The sequence below is a fragment of the Chiloscyllium plagiosum genome, chromosome 33, assembly GCF_004010195.1.
Source record: "Chiloscyllium plagiosum isolate BGI_BamShark_2017 chromosome 33, ASM401019v2, whole genome shotgun sequence".
Taxonomy (NCBI): domain Eukaryota; kingdom Metazoa; phylum Chordata; class Chondrichthyes; order Orectolobiformes; family Hemiscylliidae; genus Chiloscyllium; species Chiloscyllium plagiosum.
This window is the reverse complement of record NC_057742.1, coordinates 5,081,352-5,102,593: the sequence shown is the minus strand read 5'-3', so window position 1 is coordinate 5,102,593 and position 21,242 is coordinate 5,081,352. Positions and strand designations below refer to the sequence as shown.

General features: G+C 40.3%; 1 protein-coding gene across 1 annotated transcript in view; it reads right to left on the bottom strand.

Moving 5' to 3' along the window:
- LOC122539626 (rho GTPase-activating protein 23-like) overlaps window positions 1–21,242 on the bottom strand; it is a 266,170-nt gene that overhangs the window by 132,589 nt on the left and 112,339 nt on the right. Inside the window, exons 7-8 of the mRNA XM_043674624.1 lie at window positions 16,335–16,433; window positions 13,411–15,211 (exon numbers count right to left, since the gene is read on the bottom strand). Of these exons, the coding sequence (XP_043530559.1) occupies window positions 13,411–15,211; window positions 16,335–16,433 (1,900 nt within the window). The remainder of the gene's footprint in view (window positions 1–13,410; window positions 15,212–16,334; window positions 16,434–21,242) is intronic.

Sequence of the window (21,242 nt, the reverse complement as noted above, 5' to 3'; positions counted from 1 at the left end):
ATTACATCAGATTTTGCTTTCTCTCTTTCAAACTGCAGACTGAACTCTACCATATTATGATCACTGTCTCCTAGATGTTCTCTTACTTTAAGGCTCTTTCAGTGGTGGCACCAACAGTGATGTATCTGCCAGCGGGAGGTGGCTTAAGGTATCCGCATTTGCTTTGTGGCCCCCGGGTTCTTTAACTTTTGAGCAAAATTGACAGCATCTCAGAATTAGAAGCGTCTTGGGCTTATAATTTTCCTTCCAAAATCTATCAACTCTCGAAAGGTTTTAGCATCTGGTGCTGAAGGAAACGTTAAGCTCCTAATTGAAAAAGCTGCGGGTCCACAAGTTTACAGGAGAATTACTCATTGCTTTTCACTTGTCCCAGTGTCATTTGCCTAGAAAATAATAACACATTTTTTCCACATACTGGGCTCAGTTTTCTTCAGGGAACTTATATTCTATTAAAGACCACCTGTCTGATCTTGTTACGATCACTACATTGTCTGTGCTTACATTCTTATAATTTCAGTACATTTCCTACTTAACTAGGGAATTTCAAACTGGGTAAGATTATTAGAAAAATACTCACCTACCAGAAAACTGCCATAAGGATGGTCAAAACTTTGATGGATTTTAAATACAAGGAATATTTTAAAATCAAGGTGTTGCTTAACCAAAAGACAATGCAAGTGTTAAGAGTTAGGACTTGTTGTGAATTAAGATATACGCAGAAGTTTGAATAATCTCAAGTTTGTGATGGGGAGAGAGTGGGAGACTGATCAAAAGTGCATTGGAATAGCCAAGACTAAAGATAGCAAAAGTATGGATGAGACAAAATGTCCATCTGTCAGCTTCTGTATTTCTTTGTCTCCCTTGAAGCCAACTTCAAAATTATCATACCCAGTCATTGATAAGAAGTAGTCTGTCACAGCAACATAATACTCATTCTCTGATCTTTTCAATCAAGAATGCTTCTGTAAATATTTTTCTCACTGTTTGTCCTGTGTCCCTGACATTACAGCACTGATCCAGGAATATATTCCGAGCTTTAATCTGTAGCCAGGAAATATTTTGTCTCAAAGTATGTCAGACTGGAAAGTTTATGATAATTCACTTTTACTGCCCAAAGTCTATCCATCATCTAAAAAGCACAAGTCAGGGGTATACTGTATATCCTCCCACCTGTTATGAATATAGCTCAAAAACAGTAACACAGCATCAGGATAAAGCAGCCCATTTGATCAGCAATTGATCTACCACCTTCAACATTAACTCCCTCCAATACAACACAAAAAGGCAGCAAGGGTTATCATAAATAAGATGCACTGCCACATCTTGACAAGTTTCCTTCAACAGCACCTTCCAAACTCCGTGACCTCCATCTTTTATTCACTCGTGGGATGTGGGTGTTGCTAGCTGGGCCAGCATTTATTACCCAGCCCTAATTACCTTCGAGAAAGTGGTGATTGGCTGCCTTCTTGAACTGCTGCAGTCTATATGCTGTATGGTTACCCACAATGCTGTTAAGGAAAGAAACTCAGGATTTTGCCCCAGCACACTGAAGGAACAACAATATATTTCCCAATCAGAATTGTGAGTGGTGTTCCCATCTATCTGCTGGCCTTGTCCTTCAAGATGATCGTGCGCTTGGTAGGTGCCATCTATGGATCTTTGATGAACTTCTACAGTGCATCTTGTAGATGGTATACACTGCTGCTACCCAAGCATCAGTCGTGGAGGGAGTAGATGCTTGTGGATGTGGTGCCAATCAAGTGGGCTGTTTTGTTTTGGATGGAGTCAAGCTTATTGAATGCAGTTGGAGCTGCACCCATTCAGGTTGGAAGCATTCCATCACACTCCTGACTTGTGCCTTGTAGATGATGGACAGGCTTTGGGGAGTCATGAGGTGAGGTACTTGCTGCAGTATTTCCAACCTCTGACTTGCTCTTACAGCCGAAAGTGAGAACTGCAGATGCTGGAGATCAGAGCTGAAAATGTGTTGCTGGAAAAGCGCAGCAGGTCAGACAGCATCCAAGGAGCAGGAGAATCGATGTTTCGGGCATGAGCCTGAAGAAGGGCTCATGCCCGAAACGTCGATTCTCCCGCTCCTTGGATGCTGCCTGACTTGCTCTTATAGCCACCAGTCATCGCCTGATATTTGTGATGCAAATGTTACTTGCCACTTATCAGCCCAAGCCTGGATAGTGTCCATGGTCTGTTTCAGTACCTGAAGAGTCACAAATGCTTTTGAATATTGTGCAATTATCAGTGAACAACCCCACTTCTAATCTTATAATGGGCGGAAGGTCACTGATGAAGCAGCTGAAAATGGTTGCACCCAAGCCACTACATCCTAAGGAGCTCCTGCAGAGGTGACCTCCAGCTGAGATGACTTAGCTCCAACAACCACTACTATCTTGCTACATGCCAGGTATAACTCCAACAAGCAGAGACTGTACCCCCAATACTCACTGATTCCAGTTTTGCTACAGCTCCTTGATGCCACACTTGGTTGAATGCAGCCTTGATGTCAGGGGCTGTCATTCTCACCTCACCTTTAGAATTCAGCATTTTTGTCCATTTTTGAACCAAGGCTGTAATGAGGTCAGTAGCCGAGTGGCCCTGGCAAAACCCAAACCAGGGTAAATAAGGAGGTTATAGCTAAGCAGGTATTGCTTAATAAAACTGCTGGTGACACCTTCATTATTTTATTGATGATTGGGAGTAGACTGCTGAGGCGGTAATTGGCTGGGTTGGATTTGTTCTGGTTTTTCTGTACAGAACATACTTGGACAATTTTCCACATTGTCAGGTAGATCCCAGTGTTGTAACTGTACTGGAAAGCTTGGCTAGGGAAGCAGTAAGTTCTGGATTACAAGCTTTCAGTTCTATTGCTAGAATGTGGTCAAGACCCATAGCCTTTGCAGTATCCAGTGCCTCCAACTGTTTCTTGATATCATGTGGAGTGAATCAAATTGGCTGCAGACTGACATCTCTGATTCTGGGGACCACTGAAGGAGGCCAAAATGGATCATCCACTGGCACTTTTGGCTGAAGACTGCTGCCAATGCTTCAGCCTTACCTTTTGCACTGGTTGGGCTCTTCCATCCTCCAGTGAGTTGTTTAATTATCTACCACCATTCCTAAATGGGGAAGGTCTGCACAGCTTAAATTGATCTGTTGGTTGTGGGATCACTTAGCTCTGTTTATCACTTGTTGCTTATGCTGTTTGTCATGTAAGTAGTCCTGTTGGGTAGCTTCACCAGGTTGACACCTCATTTTTAGTATGCCTGATGCTGCTCCTGATATGCCCTCCTTCCCTCCCTATTGAACCAGTATTAAACTTCTGGCTTGGTAATGACAGTGTGGGGGATATGCAGGCCACGGATTGTATTGAAGTACAGCTCTGCTGCTGTTGATGCCCATAGCACTTCATTGACGCTCAGTCATGAGATGCTAGATCGGTTCGAAGTCTGTTCCATTTAGCATGGTTATTTGGGTACTTCATCTCAACACCAATTGTATGGGTCACTTACTGATGCTATCACAGACATATACATCAGCAGGTTCACAAGGATGAGATTAAGTCTGTTTTTTTGTTCTTGTTGGTTCCCTCACCATCTATAGACCCAGCTATGTCCTTTAGGACCTGACCAGCCCAATTGGTAGTGCTGCTGCCATGCCACTCTTGGTGGTGGACATTGAAATTCTTACCTAGAGTACCTAGGTGGGAATTTGCCACCCTCAGTGCTTCCTTCAAGTGTTGTTCAACAAGGAGGAGTACTGATTTATCAGCCAAGGGAGAATGGTACTTGGTAATCAGAAAGTGATTTCCTTGCCCATGTTTAACCTGAAGCCATGAGACATCATGGGTTCCAGAGTCAATATTGAGAACTCGCAGGGCAACTTTCTCCCAAGTGTATGCAACTGCATTGCCAGCTGTGTAGGTTGTCCCGTCACTAGGATAGGACATGTCCAAGAATAGTGATTTCTGGGGCATTGTCTACAAGGTATGATTCCTAAAGTATGACTGTGTCATGCTGTTGTTTGACTAGTCTGAGACAGCTCTCCCACTTTTGGCACCAGCCCCCAGGTGTTAGTAAACAGTAGTCTGCAGGGTCAACAGATCTGATTCTGCTATTGTCTTTTATGGCACTTAGGTCAATGCCAGGTGGTCTGTCTACAGTTGATTTCTTTGTTGGGACTTCATAGTGATTAATACGACTGAGTGGCTTGCGAGGGCATTTTGAAAGGCAGTCAAGAATAAACCACATAGCTGTGGCTCTGGAGTCACATGTAGGCCAGACATGGTGAGGATGGCAGATTTCCTTCCCTATAGGACATGAATGAACCAGATGGCTTTTTTCTGACGATCAACAATGGTTTCATAGCCATCAACAGATTTTTAATTCCAGAATTTTAAAATTGGAATTCAGTGGAGCATAGGAAGCGGAATATAAAACTGGCTCAGTGCAGGAAACAAAGGGTAATTGCTGATATGTGCTTTTGCAATTTATAGGTGGTTTTCAATGGGATTCTACAGGGAAAGGCATGAAATTCTTTGCTTTTTGTGACAATATATTAACTATTTAGACATGAATGTATTGGACATGGTTAAGAAGTTTGCAGATGACACAAAAACTGTTTACAGTGAAAAGGATAACTGTAGACTGCAAAAACAAAATCTATGGACTGGTCATGCTGGCAGACAAGTTGCAAATGGAATTCAACTAGGTGAGAGGTGATGCATCTAAGTAGGTCAAAAAGGCAAACAAGAGGAAAATAAATGGAAGAATACTGAGGTATAGAGACTGTGATGGACCTTAGAGTGGATGCACACAGATTCCTGAAGGTAGCAGCCAGGTGGTTGAGGATGGTTAAGAAGGCATATGGAATCCTTACGGTTATTAGCTAAGGACAGAATAGTAGTGAGGTTTGACTGGACCAACAGAAATCATTAGTTCTGCCACATTTTTAGTGTGCGCAATTCTGGGCACCTCCTTACAGAAAGTAGGTAACTGCACTTGTGTGAGTACAGAGGACATTGATGAGAATGTTGCCAGGACTGGAAAATTGCAGAGATGGGAAAGATTAGATAGGCAGGGGTTGTTCTCTTTGGAACAGAGCAGCTGAGGGGCAGTTAGATTGAGATGTATAAGAGTGTGGAGAGAGGCTGGGAAGGGCTTATTTACCTTAGCTGAGAAGTCAGTGACTGGGGGCACAAATTTAAAGTGATTGGTAGAAAGATTAGAGGGGAAATTAAAAAACACTTTCACCCAGATGGTGTTCAGGGTAACTGTCTGAAAAGAGAGACAGAAACCCAGAACACATTTTAAAAGTGCCTAAATATGCACCTCCAACATGCATATCCTACAGGGCTATGAATCATATTTTGGCTGTCACAGGGACAATGGTTCACATGGCCTTGCTCTGTATTGTAAACTTTCAATGATTCTAAGTTTATTGGTGGTGATGCTGAAATTTCAATTGAAAGGAAATATTTACTAACTTTTTTTTGACAGCATTTTCCAAACCTTAGACCTGTACAGAAGGTAAAAGACAACAGATACATTGGAACAGCACCACTTTAAAGTTCTTCTCCAATTCACATTTTATCCTGACCTGAATCTATTTTGCTGTTTGCTCACTATCAGGTCAAAATCCTGAAATTTCCTTCTTAACAATATTTTGGGTGCACCTAAACTTAATGTGCTCTGCAGCAGTTCACAAAGGTGTTATGCTACCACATTTTCAAAGGCAATTTGCACTTGACAACAAATACTGGCCTTACCATCAACATTCACATCCAATAGAAAAATAAAACAAAATACATAGCGTGGTTTTAGGACATTCCCAGCTACCTCACAATGATATTAGTTATTGAATATCAGAAATAGTCCCAGAAACATTGAAGGATGGCATGTGAAACAGGAAGGACCTTAAAGTTGTTGGTTCCCATAATATTGCTTCTCTGTATCCTTATGGCAAAGTGCATACCCCATATGGTAAAAATCGAAAGAACTGCGGATGTTATAAATCAGAAACAAAAACAGAAATTGCTGGAAAAGTTCAGCAGGTCTAGCAGCGTCTGCGGAGAGAGATCAGAGTTAGCATTTCAAGTCAAGTGACCCTTCCTCAGAACAGTTCAACTGAAACATTAACTCTGGTTTCTCTCCACAGATGCTTCCAGACCTACTGAGATATGAAATATGATGTTCAACATGCCCGCTTGAAATTCTTAATTGTGCTTTATGATGTAAGTAATTATGGCCAATCCAATAAAAATTGACTGGATAAATAAGAAAATGGCAAAGGAGCTGAATAAATATTTTGCTACTAATAGCAATCCAAGTTAACTAAATAATCAAGGGGCAAAAGGACAAGAGGAAAGAAATACAATAACTATTACGAGATAAAACATGCTAGGGAAATTAATGGAGCTAAAGACCAATAAGTGCCCTAAACCTGATAGGATTCACCCTAGGCATCAAGAGAAACAGCTACAAAGACTAGCCACTGCTAGTGGTCTTTCATGAATCATTAGATTCTACAAAAGTGAATGCAGACTGGAAAGCTGCCCATGTAACACCTTTATTCGAACAAGGAAGGAGACAGAAAAACAGATAGCAATAGGCCAATACCTTAACATATCTTATTGAAAGAATGTTAGAGTTTCATCAAAAGGATACAATAGCAGAAATACATGATACAGTCAAGCAGAGTTAACAAGGCTTTCAAAAGGGCAAATCATGCCTGACAAATTTATTATAATGCATTGAGGCGGCAGCAAGCAAATTCAAAAAACAGGAAGCGGTGGATGTAATTTAGATTTTCAGAACGAGTTTGATAAGGTACCACATGTTAGACTATTTAATAAGAATTTGTGATGTTGGTAGTAGTAGACATGGATGGAAAATTGGCTAATTGATAGAAGACAGTGAGTTGGGATGAGGGGAGGTACGTATTCAAGATGGCAAGCTTTAACTCAAGGAATGCCACAGGGATTAGTGTTGTGGGCACAATTATTTACAATATATATTAAAAACTTGGATGAGGAAACTGAATGCACTACAGCAATATTTGTGGATGAGACAAAAATAGGCGGGAAAGCAAATGGGGAGGATGCCTCAAAAGTCTGCAGAGGGATAGACAGGAGAAAGTGAGGACTGCAGATGCTGGAGATCAGAGCTGAAAATGTGTTGCTGGAAAAGGTTAGGAAGGTGGTGCTGAGTTCGAGGGTTGGGACTGAGGCAAGGTAGGGGGAGGGGAAATGAGAAAACTGGAGAAATCTGAGTCCATCCCTTGTGGTTGGAGGGTTCCTAGGCGGAAGATGAGGCGCTCTTCCTCCAGCCATCATGTTACTATGGTCTGGCGATGGAAGAGTCCAAGGACCTGCATGTCCTTGGTGGAGTGGGAGGGGGAGTTGAAGTGTTGAGCCACGGGGTGGTTGGGTTGTTTGGTCCGGGTGTCCCAGAGGTGTTCTCTGAAATGTTCCGCAAGTAGGTGGCCTGTCTCCCCAATATAGAGCAGGCCCCAACACAGAGGGATAGACAGGTCAGGCAAGTGGACAAAAACTTAGCAGACGGAATACGTGGGAAAGTGGGAAGTTATGCATTTGGTAGAAGACGAGTTGAATATTATTGAAATGGAGAAAGATTACACAAAGCTTTAGCACAAAGGGATTTGGAAGTCCTTGTGCATACATCACAAAAAGCCAGCATCCACATTCATCAGGTCTTAGGGGTGGCAAATTGGCCTTTATTTCAAAGGGAATGGAGTATAAAAATAGGGAGGTCTTACTAAAACTATACAAGGCACAGATCAGACTACAGCAGGAACACTATGATGTGTTTTGGGCTTCCTTAACTAAGGAAAAATATACCGACATTGGAAGCAGTCCTGAGAAAATTCCATCATCTTATGAGGTGAGATTGGGTGTGGTAGGCCTGTAATCCTTGGAGTTTAGAAGGATGAGAGGAAATGTTATTGAAACAAACAGCGTGTTTAGGGGACTTGACAGGGTAAATGCGGAAAGATTGTTTCCTGCTGTGGGAGAGTCTAGGACCAGAGGGCATAATCTCATGATATGGGGTCACTCATTTAAAACAGAAATGAAGAGGAATGTCTTATCTCAGTAGTGAATCTGAGGGTAGTACATATGTAAAACTCTGTACCACGAAGGGCTGTAGAGGCTGGGCCATTATGTACCTTCAAGATTGAAATAGAGTTTTAGTCAGTAAGGTAAAACAAGGGTTATAGGGAAAAGGCAAGAAAGTACAGTTGAGAATAATGGATCATTCATGATCTAAATGAACGGAGGTGCAGACTTGATGGGCTGAATGGCCTACTTTGGCAGCAACATCTTATGACCTTATTTCCATAACCTAGTGTTAATGGGAATGAATTTGGAAAACAATCGAGGTGAGTTGTATTGATACATTTAATGAGAAGCTGTAAAGTACATGAGGGAGAAAAGAAATGAAGGATATGTTGACAAAGCAAGATGAATAAAGGCCTGCGGAGGACTGTGTGCAGGACAAATACAGATCAGTTAGATTGAATGGTCTGTTTCTATGGAACATAAATTTTATGGACAGAATCTTATAGGAACCAGAGTGATTTGGACTATGATGAGTTTTGTGCAGAATCATATGAAAAATGCACTGAATATCCATAGCAACTCCAGCTACATTGTTTAAAAGTTTGCTGAGAGATTGTGACTTGCCAGTTAAAGGGGAATAATTATAGGTTACTACAAATCACCTCATTAACATTGAGTTTCTTAATTTACCAAGCACTCTGAATAAGCTAGAAGTTCAGAATTCCTGACAAGGAAGTCAAAGTGGGTACCTGACGACTTCAGCTCGCCACTGGTTGCTAACAGCCTCCAGGTTGCTCAGTACCAAGCAGAATTTCAGGCCATGAGCTATGAACACCAGCTGTACACGACCCTCATAGAAGGACATTGGTATATGACATTTTCTACCCTCTCAGGGCCATCATGCACCTTTCCAATTCATTTGCAGTCCAATTAGGAAACACCTACTTGCATTGCAGGGTGCACTAGCAACTAACATTAAGAGGTTGCTGCAAAGACAGGCATCGAGTTCACAGATTGGACTAGGCTCTATCTCTCAGCTGAAAATGTGTTGCTGGAAAAGCGCAGCAGATCAGGCAGCATCCAAGGAGCAGGAGAATGATGTTTCGGGCATGAGCCCTTCTTCAGTCTGCAATCCTCACTTTCTCCTAGAAGATTTTAACCTATTGCGAATCCTCTTACAAGGATACCTGCGAATCCTCTTACAAGGATGCCTTCCTTGAAGAAGCTCTTTTCCTCCCCCTTGGATGCTGCCTGACCTGCTGTGCCTTTCCAACAAAACATTTTCAGCTCTGATCTCCAGTATCTGCAGTCCTCACTTTCTTCTATCTCTCAGCTGCTCACTTGCTGTCTTAGCACCTGTCACCACGCTTATAGCATCCATGCCTTGATTTGCCATGCCAATCATTGTGTTGGCCAGTGGAGGGATATAGCCAATGATTCGGAGAAATTATTCTACACCAGATTCATATTATCAGGTCTAAAAGTGATAAATAGTTTGTGACTTATAATGATGACTGCAAGGGGAGAGCAGGCTGACACTAAATTGTGAAATTTACAGACATGTTTGAAGGGACTCAAAATAGTGACCCAAAAACAAAAGCTTGAAACTAAGTTTCAGCCTATTAAACAGAATGACACTCATACCATGAGGTCAAATGAAGCACAGAATTCAGTGCAATGGGAAGAATGAAGATCTGGAATTCCAGACAGTGGTTATGAAGCAAAATCCACTCATTTCAGCTGAAACAAGTCTAACAATTGGATTGGGAGCACTACAAAGGCTGGAGAAAATTTGCAGTACTTCGCTCGCCACCTGCTCCAGTCCTGCTCGGATCCTCACCAATAATTCTTTCTCGATACATCCATGATGGCATTGGTGCTGCTCTCTGCTCTTGTCTGGAATTGGAAAAGTTCATCAGTTTCACTTTCAATTTCCATCCTTCTCTCAGCTTCACCTGGTCCGTATCAAAATTCCCCTTCCCTTCCTTGACTGATTGGCTTTCCTTTGTGAGGACAGGTTGTCCACCTATACTTAGAGAGTAGTAGGGGCGTGGAACGCACTGTCTGCAACAGCTGTGGACTCACCAACTTTACGGGCATTTAAATGGTCAATGGATAGGTATATGGACAAGAATGGAAGAGTGTAGGTTAGATAGGTTTCAGATTGGTTTCACAGGGCGGTGCAACATCTAAGACCGAAGGGCCTGTACTGCACTGTAATGTTCTATGTTCTATATCTATTACTAGCCCACTGATTCCCATAGTTATCACGATTACACTTCCTTGCATCTTACTTCCTGCAAAGATTCAATTCTGTTCTCCTACTTTCATCTCCACCACACCTGTTCCTATGTTGCCAAATTCCACTGGTGTGCCTCCAACACAACCTCTATTTTTCCCTCAAACAGGATTCCCCTGTCTCCTCCACTATGGACCTTAGCCACACCTGACCTATCTCCCATATTTCTGCCTTCATCCTTTTCCATCCCTCCCAGAATGATAGCTTTCCACTTGTTCTTAATTTCTATCCTACTAGTCGTCACATTCAAAGGATTGTCATTCACCATTTCTGCCAGCTCAAGCAGGATGCCACAACCACAAGCACATCTCTTCTTCCCCCTTACTATCAGCATCCTGCATGGACAATTCCTCACTGGCCATGGCCCAAACTCATTTTCCAGATGAAGCAGCATTTTACTTTTCTGTCTTGTCTGTAATATTCACTGCTCACAATGTGATCTCTCAGCCCAAAAGCAGACTGGGTGACCACTTTGCATAACACATGCACGCTCTCCATATGAATAACCCATAACTTCTGGTTGCTTGGTATTTTAATAAACAACCTTGCTGTCATGCCAATATTTCATTCCGGGGCCCACTGCAATGTTCCAACAAAGCACATTATAAAGTCAAGGAAAAACACCACACTTTTTTGCTTAGGCACTTTATAGCCTTTAGAATTCATTATTGAATTCTATAACTTCAGAGTCTGACAACGTGATATCTGTCCTCACATTCCCTTTCCCAATATACTCTTTGTCATGGTTATTTTGCTCTCAGCTACAAGGACCCATTTTCCCCATTTCACACCTTAATTTAAATATATTTTACATCTTTTTCCATTTCAGCACAATTAGCAATCTCTTTGTATTTGGCATCGGGTCTCCACCATCTACTCCCCTTGCTCCTCCTCTATCAGATCATTAAAAACACCATTCTCCAACTCCTTTCAGTTCTAAAGAGTCATATTAGACTTAATATCTTCTCACAAACATTGCTTGCATGACTGAATTTCCCCAGCATTTTGTGTCTTTGTTTTAGATTTCCAACATCTGTAGTATTTTATTTTTAATTTTAATTGACTTAATCACTTCATTCCCTCAGAGGCAGGTTCGCCACCAGGGCACCATCCCAACAAAATGCCTCCTTGTCACTTGGAGGAAAGGATTAAATTCCACCCTCGTTTCAACTTCAAATTTTCATTAAGTGACTATAAATTGATTCAACTTAAATTTCACTGGCTCCCAGTGTGGGGGATTTGAATACATGCCCCAGAGTATTAGCTTAGGTCTCTAGATTGCTAATCCAGTGAAATTATCAGAATGCCACTGCTCATCTCACTTACAGTATGAATCAGCCTTTGTATTGTAGTTGTCACTTACACCTTCTGGAGGAAATTGTGTATCTTTGTGCAAGTGCAGTTTGTACATAGTTGGAGTTTACTTACAGGCAGCACGATGGTAGAGTGATTAGCAATGCTGCCACACAGCACAAGGGACTTGGGTTCACTCCTAACTTCAGGTGATGGCTGTGTGGAATTTTCACATTCTCCCCACGACTGTGTGGGTTTCCATCATTGCATCCAGTTTCCTCCCACAGTCTAAAAATGTGTAAGTTAGGTAGATTGGCTATGCTGAATTGCCCTATTAGTATCCATAGATGCGCAGGTTAGGTGGATTTACAATAGTAAATGCAGGATTGGGGAGGATGAATCTGGGTGGGATGGTCTTCAGAGGGTCACTGCAGACTCAATTCTTGACAAACTCACCAATTCCTACAGCTCCTCAATTACACTTCCTCACAAATGCTTCTTGTAAGTACTCTTGTCTCCCAGTATCTCCATCTCTGTTGCATCTGTTCCATGATGCTATCTTTCACAAAGATGTCTACAATATTTCTTCTTTTATCAGTGCAAGCTTGGTGGGTCAAAGGGCCGGTTTCTGTGCTGTACTGTTCTTTATTGTCAACTGAGGAATTCTCCACACTGTAGTGGTCAATGCCCTCAAACATGTCTGCTCCATGTCACACATTTTTGCCTTCATCCCTTCCCTCCCTCCCAGGACTTTAATAGAGTTCCTATTTCTGTGCTTTCCACTTCAACAGAACCCATATTCAAAGGTCATCCTCTGCTATTTCGAATACCTCAAAGCACATTTTCCCTTCCCCTCCCATCAGCATTCTGAGGGGTGCATTCTCTCCATGACACCTTGGTCAACTCCTCTATCATCCTATACACATTATCCTCTTTCTGACACTTCCCCATGCAATTGCAGCTGATACGACACTTGCCTTTTTCATCCTCCATCTTCACTGTTCAAGGTTCCAAACATTTCTTCCAGGTGAATCAGTATTTACTTATACTTCTTTCACTCCATTCTACTATACTCACTGCTCACAATGCATCCTCCTTTACACTAAAAAAGAGGCCAAACATAGACTGGCTGATGGCTTTGCAGAAGCCCTATGCTTAGTTGACAAGCAAGGCCCTGACCTTCTGGTCACGGTATTTCTATATGCCATCTTGTTCTTGTACTCACATTTGTGCCCTAGGTCTGCTATAGTGTTCCAATACTCCTAATGGCAAACTGCAGGAATTGTACCTTTTATTCAGTTTAGACATTTTACACCCTTTTGGATTTAGTTGAGCATCTTCCTCCATGGCCTATATCTGGTTTTCATGCTTTTGCTTTAAGCAGAGCTGACCTATATGCTGCTACTAACACCCACTCTGAGCCAATCCCTTGTCAACCACTCCTTTATCATCTGTGATATCTAATCTCCTTTAATATTCCCTGACCTTCTGTTCCTTGGACCTCCCCACCTTTTACTACAGTATAAAACTCCTAATTTTTGCACCTCTCTCTTCAGTTCTAAAGTGTCATCTCAGACTCGAAATGTTAACTGTTTCTCTGTCCACAGATGCTGAATTTCTACAACGGATTCTGTTTTATTTCTGAATAGAAACGATCATTTAAATTTTCTAAATGTAATTAACACAACTTATTCATTCTACCATTCCATTCATCATTTGTTATACATACCTATATATGGAATTGAGGCCAAGGAATCTTCTGACGACTTTGCAACTCTTCTTACCAGCTTTCCATTTGTATGCTCCAAAAATGCATTTTCAGATTTGTCAGCTGGCATCAAATTTGCAGGTGGCAGTTCTGGTAAATCCACAGCTACCATGTATGCTGGGTGCCTGACAGGATGTGGTATCCTACGGCCCGTTGGAGGTTTTTGCCTTAAAATTACAGTTTCGTTAGTTTGTGATGTTTCCTGTTCCTTCTGTACAATCCCCTGAGGAATATCACTGACACATACAGAGATTTGCGATGTTCCTGGCTTTGTAACAGTAAATGGTTGGATCGCATGTTGAAGCACTGTGCCCTTGTTCGAATGCTTGTTTGATGATTTTGGATACAGACAATCCTGCCGATCGTGATTGGTCAATCTTTGGTCATGAAACACAGGAACATCAATTCTCTGTACTTGACAGGGTGCACAACGGTCAGTCTTAGTTGCATGAGCAGTCACAGCTAAACCAAATGCTGCCCTATTTAAAAGCTGAGATGGTTTGTTTTGAGAAATACTGACAGGCAGATGATCTACGAGCACATCTGTCCTCTTTACAGATTGAGCATTACCACTTGTGTTCTTGCATTGTTGCTGAGGTGGAATAGTCACTCTAGAATTCCTATCATTGTAATATGCATTCGTTTTGCTAGAGGTCTGTTGGGGTAAAATCTTCTGGCCATGCATTGCAGCATTTCCTGATGAATGCCCTGCTGGTCTATACTGTTGCGAAAAGATTTGTTCTTGTCTACCAGACCTCGAAATCCCATCATTTGTTGTTCCAGTCCTTGAATGCGTCCATAACAACCTATCCCCAGCTGCTGTAAAGGCATCACAAGTCAAATTATCTAAAGATCTGTCACATTTTCCCAAATAATCTTCTGATCGAGACCGCAAACTCCATGATTCATTCATGGGGGAAAGTAAAGTGTCCTGGGACGCACTGTGAAGCCAATGTTTGTGCAATGAAGTCTCCTCAAGTCTATCCTGGGAGAAACTTCTGTATTTTGGAGGCATAGCAGAGTAGCAGCGATCTTCGGAGGAGCTTCGACGTGGTAATTGTGCTGATCGCCAACTGGGCAGGTTATATTGTTGATTGGTTGTTTTTGGGCTGCCAAGTCGTTCCCGTGACTTCCTAATGTCAGAATGAAAACAGTCATTTTTCATTTTGCCCTCAGAACTGATGCGACTCCTCTGATCTACGTTATTCTTTGGAATGGAATAAATGCTGTGGTTTGAAATTGATGAAAAAGGAATATTTTTGAGATGTCCCCCATATCTATCTTGCACCACAGTCATACTGGAACCATATTTACTGCTCATTGGGCCCTGTGTAACAGAGCTACCATGGGCAGCATTTGAAGAGGAGGAAATAGGTACACCACTCACTCCTACTGATCTCTGTTTCATCCCATACTGTAACTCCTCCACATGATGCATATGACTTGAATGAGCTACTCCAATCTCAGCCAAAATATCTGACGATCGTGCTTTTGCCCGTCTTTCACACCATATACTACTAATTGTGGTAACACTATCGGGAGGTGAGGATGGGTTGGAGTAGAATCCCCTATCAGAACCTGAGCCAGTGTTGTAAATTGCATTGTCCACCTGTCGGCTTCGCGAAGACTCTGTCCATAAAGGCTCTGCAGTTTGGGTCATGGCCAAATGTCGAGGATAACATATAGGTGGTGGCTCTGGTATGTGCTGAGCACTACCAGAATATGGATCATTGCCTTTCAGATAAGCATCTTGTGAGTAGGCCTGTAAAATTGAACAAAGCAAAGATTAATATACTTAAAGAAATTACTTATTACATAACTGCCAACAGGTAATCCCAAATTCTCTGCAAATTGAAGATCTGGCAGACAAAAATCACTCAAATACTGTTAGTTAGCTAACTCGAAGTAAAGTTAATTTTCAACACTCCAGCAGGTTGTTTTAATCATGTTAGCAGTTAAGATATTGCGCAAGAACTTTTGAGATTCTGTATTCTGTTAGCCATTCACACATCCACCAGGCAGTATTATTGTAGACGGAGATAGAGAAAACTAATCTATCACCAATCACCACAGCAGAGCGAATTCCCAAGACAGTTACAGTACACTAAGATAGGCTCAGACTGTACTGCAATTCTACAATTTTACTTTCAGTTCTTAGGAAGGGCAAACACATACACAAAGAATTTCATTATATCTTTTCACTATTGCTGACTGATCTTCTGCCTAACATCAACATTTTTCTTTTATTTGATTTGGACTTCTTTGAATTGAAAATTTTAATGAAAGAGGTAAGAAACTGCATTTACTATAGATACAAGCAAACCCATTGGAAACATTGAATAAACCACTGATCATTAGATTTCAACAAGAAAACAATTTTCATACTTAATTTTCATGCAAACTGTGTTACAAAGAAATAAATACCATAAAGTCTTGGAACCCATTTTATCAGAACATTTGCTATATATTGAGTTTCTATTAATATTTAATATCACCTATTCTGTTTTCTCAAACTTCCACTCCACTCCATCTTAACCATTGTGCTAAGTAACCATAGCAGAATAGAAACACCACACATATCATCAATGTTGTGTGTGCCTTAAGCATGGGAAAAGATGAAAACGTTGCCATAAATGTGCTAATCACTCCATGGTAAATATTACCTGTTAAAGTACCAGCCACTGTTATTTCACTGAATGCACGTTTTTTTTTTGTTAATTGACTCTGTAACAGTTAGTAATGAACAACAGCTCAGAGTAATAAGGTTCTTTAGTTGTAGGACAAGCCACTTGGTTGGAAAGGGGATGGCAGAGAAACCTATGACAGCAAAGAGATAAGGTGGGAAAGGTTTGGCTCAGGTTAAAGGCTAGCTTAGGTGATCTCACCTCACAGGTATCTACTGTCAGATGAGCATGGGATGGCATTGATGCTGAAGTCAGGCAGAAGTACACAGCTTGCTCGCCTGCCCTCCCAACTGAAGGAGGCTGCATAGAAGTAAGAATTAGGAGAAAACAATGGGAAACAGTTAAAGAGTACCCTGAAAAGACAAATTTCCCTAGAGCTGTATGAAATGGTGAGACAAAGTTAGGAGTTGATATTGCATTATTAGCAAAAGGAAAACAAGCTAACGTTAAGCTCTTTGAAAGATGTATTCACAATTTTAAGAGAAGCAATCTCCGACAAATCAGAGAAAGCATGAATGTATAATTGGTATATGTTAGAATATTCTTCTTTCTTTAGAAACTCTGGTGGCATCATTAGAGAACCTGGCTGAATTTGAAATCAAGAATAAACAAGTAGAACAGCTCAATAACATTGCAGGAATATGTATGATCTCTATCTGCTTATGAATCATAGAATGCCTACAGTATGGAAGCAGGCCATTCAGCCCATCAAGTCCACACTGACCCGCTGAAGAGCATTCGACCCAAATCCATGCCCCCATCCTATCCCTGTAACCCTGCATTTACCATGGGTAATGCAGCTAGCCTATACATCCCGAGAATCTATAGACAATTTTAGCATGGCCAGTCCACTTAACCTACACATGTTTGTACTGTGGGAGGAAACCCACAGAGACAGGGAGAATGTGCAAACTCTACAGTTGCCCGAGGGTGGAATCAAACCCAGGTCCCTGGTGCTGTGAGGCAGCAATGCTAACCACTGAGCCACCATACCACCCCTTATGCTTCCATATATAGTTTCAGTAATTCCTCCAAACGTTTTGCCCACATAATAGCACTTCAAGAACTCACTGTCTGAAACAATTCGCTCAATGTCAAAATGACTTACTGTAAATGCTTATGTGTGTATTTTCATGTTCAAACAAAACCAACAAAAAATGGATAAGAAAACACATGTCAATAGAAAGTGGCTCTTACTCAATAAAATCTTCTAACAGAAGATATGTATTCTGAAATGTTTTCTATTTATTATCAGTGTTTCAAAACAAATCAAAAATAGTAAAGGAACATTGAAATGTTGCTTGGCATTCTGCAAGCCCAGTTCGTGCCATAACAACACATACAGGTTGGGATTTCAGAATGACTCAATCAAAACAAGAAAGGGTCACATAGGAATTTGAAGAAAAATTGAAGTTTATTTATGTAGGTGTTATATATAAATCTAGATTTACATTAGTGTGGCCAACTCTTCGTTCCTCTCGAGAGAAATTAGGATAGAGCAATGAATCATAGCTCTGCCAATGACACCCACAACCATTGAAAAATAAAATTCTGAAATGGTCAACAGGTGCTGGGCTATACACTTATATGTCTTACAGTCAAACAATGAGAAGTTAAAATTTTGTTTGAATTTAAGGAGAGATGACCATTATACAACCTATCAGCTTTATAGAAAGAAGCTGGTAAAATCATCAGAACAGTAAAAAGTGTAACATATCCCTTCAAAACAAGCAAAAGAATCGCAAGTGCTGGAAATCAGGAACAAAAACAGAACTTGCTGGAAAAACTCAGCAGGTCTGGCAGCATCTGTGGAGAAAAGGCATAGTTAACATTTTGGGTCCAGTGACCTGAGGAGGAGTTACTGGAACTGAAACAGTAGCTCTACTTTCTCTCCACAGATGCTGCCAGACCTGCTGAGTTTTTGCTTATAACATAGCCCTTCACTCAGTTCCACTGGCAACGGGAAGTAAAAACACATTATGTCATTAACACAAGTTTCCTGCCATTTACTATGGCCACTTTATCTCTCAATTAAACACTTTTTTGATGTACAGACAGATTTCATACCTATAAAGAAGAACAGTTTTACTGCACGTAAAACTTCTGCAGTGTTACAAAATGACTGTGGTGTAACTGCAGAGTTTTTTTTATTGGAAGTTCTGCAAGTTTGAAGTAAATTTGAAATCCTTGATCCTAAACATGTGATCCACTTTCATTCCCAACACAAGGGGCTGGGTAGTTTGCCACACAAAGATATCAGGAGTCTTATTAACTCAACCTCTTCTCCCTTGGCACTTAATGGCTGCTCAAGGGTAGGAGTTTAAAAATCTGTTTTTATAATTTTTTCACATTTAGCAAAGACTTCATACAAATGTGAAGGGTTAAAAGAAACCTCTATTACTGATGAATTGTGTGTACTGTGAAGCACATTTTCCTTTCACGTATTCTAGGTCTTTTTTTCAAAATTAATCAAACTGTGATATTCATAAAATAAAACATTACCAATATTTTCCCCACAATTAATCAGAAGCTCACTAACTTATACTAACTGAAAAAACACTATTTTATAAACGACATGCAGAATTTAAATGCTATATAAAGTAGCAAATTTTTGTGTAATACATCTACATCATCTGAAATGTGTAGATAATATTCATAGTGAAAGAATATAAACTAACTATATAAGCTATAATTTTATAAACTAATTTCTTCAGAATTTTTTCCAAAAAATCTCCGGTTGTTGATAATCCCTGGTTCTTGTTGACAGCTCTCCTAAAGCGGCAGTTAATAAGTACACGAAAACAGCAAACAAAGACAAGCTTTCTGATTTTCTTCCCTCTGTGATAGCCTCTCGGCTGCCAAACATATCTTCTAATAGCATAGGCAGGTTTGCAAACATGTTGCATAACCACGAGACTACCAACTGAACACCAACACAAAAATGGTAACAAAATAATACCAGTGAAGTTTTCATTACCTTGTTTAACTTATCTTCATTGCAAGTACAATTTTCCAGTGAAATAATTCTTCTTAACTGAACCAGCTCTTAGAAAACAACTTCTACTTTGGTTTCACAATTTAGCATGCAGAGAAATAAATCACCAGTTTTTCTGTTAAGTGTCTGGGACTATGAACAGCAGCAGCAGTTTCCCTAATGATTCGCCTATCAGGGCCTTCCTGCGACATTTCAGTGATGTCAGAGCTGGGTAATTTTGCCTATATCCATATACGCACTTTGCTGGCAATTCACCTAAGACCACAGGAATGTAGCTACACCCAGACTTGGCAAAGGAAGCACAGAGATTAATTTGAAAAGAATGGCTGGAGTCTTCAAAAACGTAGTAGCACCGCAAAAGTCAATGTGAAATTTTTATACTGTACAGGGGCAACTTTCCTTGTACATTCTCCACAGTTCAATAATTCGCTCCTTCTGACCATTAATTTTCTAAGCATACAATTGCTGAATAAGTCAATATATTCCCATTTTAAACATATTAAAACATCCAAATCTTGATTTTACTTTAAGAATGCCATAGCTTCTAAACAGTGTGGGACGTGACTTTTCTCCAACTTTTTTTTTATCACAAATTTTTACCTATAGGTGGAATATCTGTTTAAATATTACACAACCTCCAATAGTCTGAACCATTAAAAGTTTTAAATTTTATTAATAGACAGAATTGAGATTAAAATAAAATTACAAGATGACATAATATAAATGACATCAATGGGTATTAATATTACGGCATTGATAGGTCTAGGGAGTTTTTTCATTCCTTGAGTGCAGTAGATAATAAAAAGTGTCTTCACAGCAACATTCTAGTAACTGTACTACTGGATCATTGTGCATTTAAAAAAAGCCTCAGTGGGCCATATCCCTTGTACATTCTCCACAGTTCAATAATTTCAAAATTGTTCTTGTACACTTTTCCACCTTGATACACATCTTTCAATTGAACGAGTGACCAAAAATCTACTGATTTCTGTCTTCAATTTACTCATTAACTGAGCATCAATAACCATCGAGGGGAGAAATTCCAAAAACTCAACCCTTTCAGCAAAAGGAATTCTCATCCCTATTGAAAATGATCAACCTTTAGTTCTAGACTCTCCAGCCAAGGAAAAACAAACAAGTTATTCTGTCAAGCTATCCAAGAATTTTCTACTTTACAATCATCCCTTAGCTTGCTAAACCTCAGAGATTATAGGCTCATTCTGCTTCACCATGCCTCCTGGGGGTAGCTCTCTCAGCCAGGCATCAATTTGCTAAACATTTACTGCGACACTGTAAAGCAATTATATTTTTCTTGGATAATGAAACCAAAGTTTTACATAGCACTGTACTCCTGTGGTGGACTTAAAAAGTCCTGTACAATTATAACAAGAGTTTCTTATACGCTAACCCCTTTACTATAAAACCTATTGGAACATCTGTCTTTGTAACTGCCACCTGCATGTTAACTTTGTGATTGACATACAGTACCCAAAGTACTCAGAAGTACTTACAAGTCTTCGATCTTTTAAAAGATCAATTTTTCTACCTTCCCACTAAACTCTATAATTTCCAACTTCCCGATATTATAATCCTTAGGCACTTTCCTGTCCAATCAATGAACTAGTCTCCACCTCTTTGCAGTCCCTTCATGTAAGTAAATCTAAGCATTTTAAATAAGGAGACCGAGTGAGAGTTAATGATATATTATAAATAGTTGATGCCCAAAGAATGCTTCTTGTGGCACTCCATCAGTTACAGCATGGCTCTAATTTTAGTCTAATAGCCAGACTTTAATTCATGCAAATACATTAACTCAGTGTTATACACTCCAACCTTGAGTAACAGGCTCTTACTGACACCTTATTGAATGCCTTCTGAAAATGCTAATATAGCATATCCATTGGTTTACACTTATCTACCTTAATCATCAAAAACCCCAGATTTGTTAAACGCAATCCTGACCAACAAACCTGAATAAAAACAAAGCAATTTTATTCCAAACTTTTCTCTTCCTTTTTGAGCAATTCAGCTTTTACAGTTCATTTAGATTTTCTTTGCTCCTTATTTGTGGACTGTCTGCAAGATTATGCCTATCAAGACAAAAAAGCTGAGCT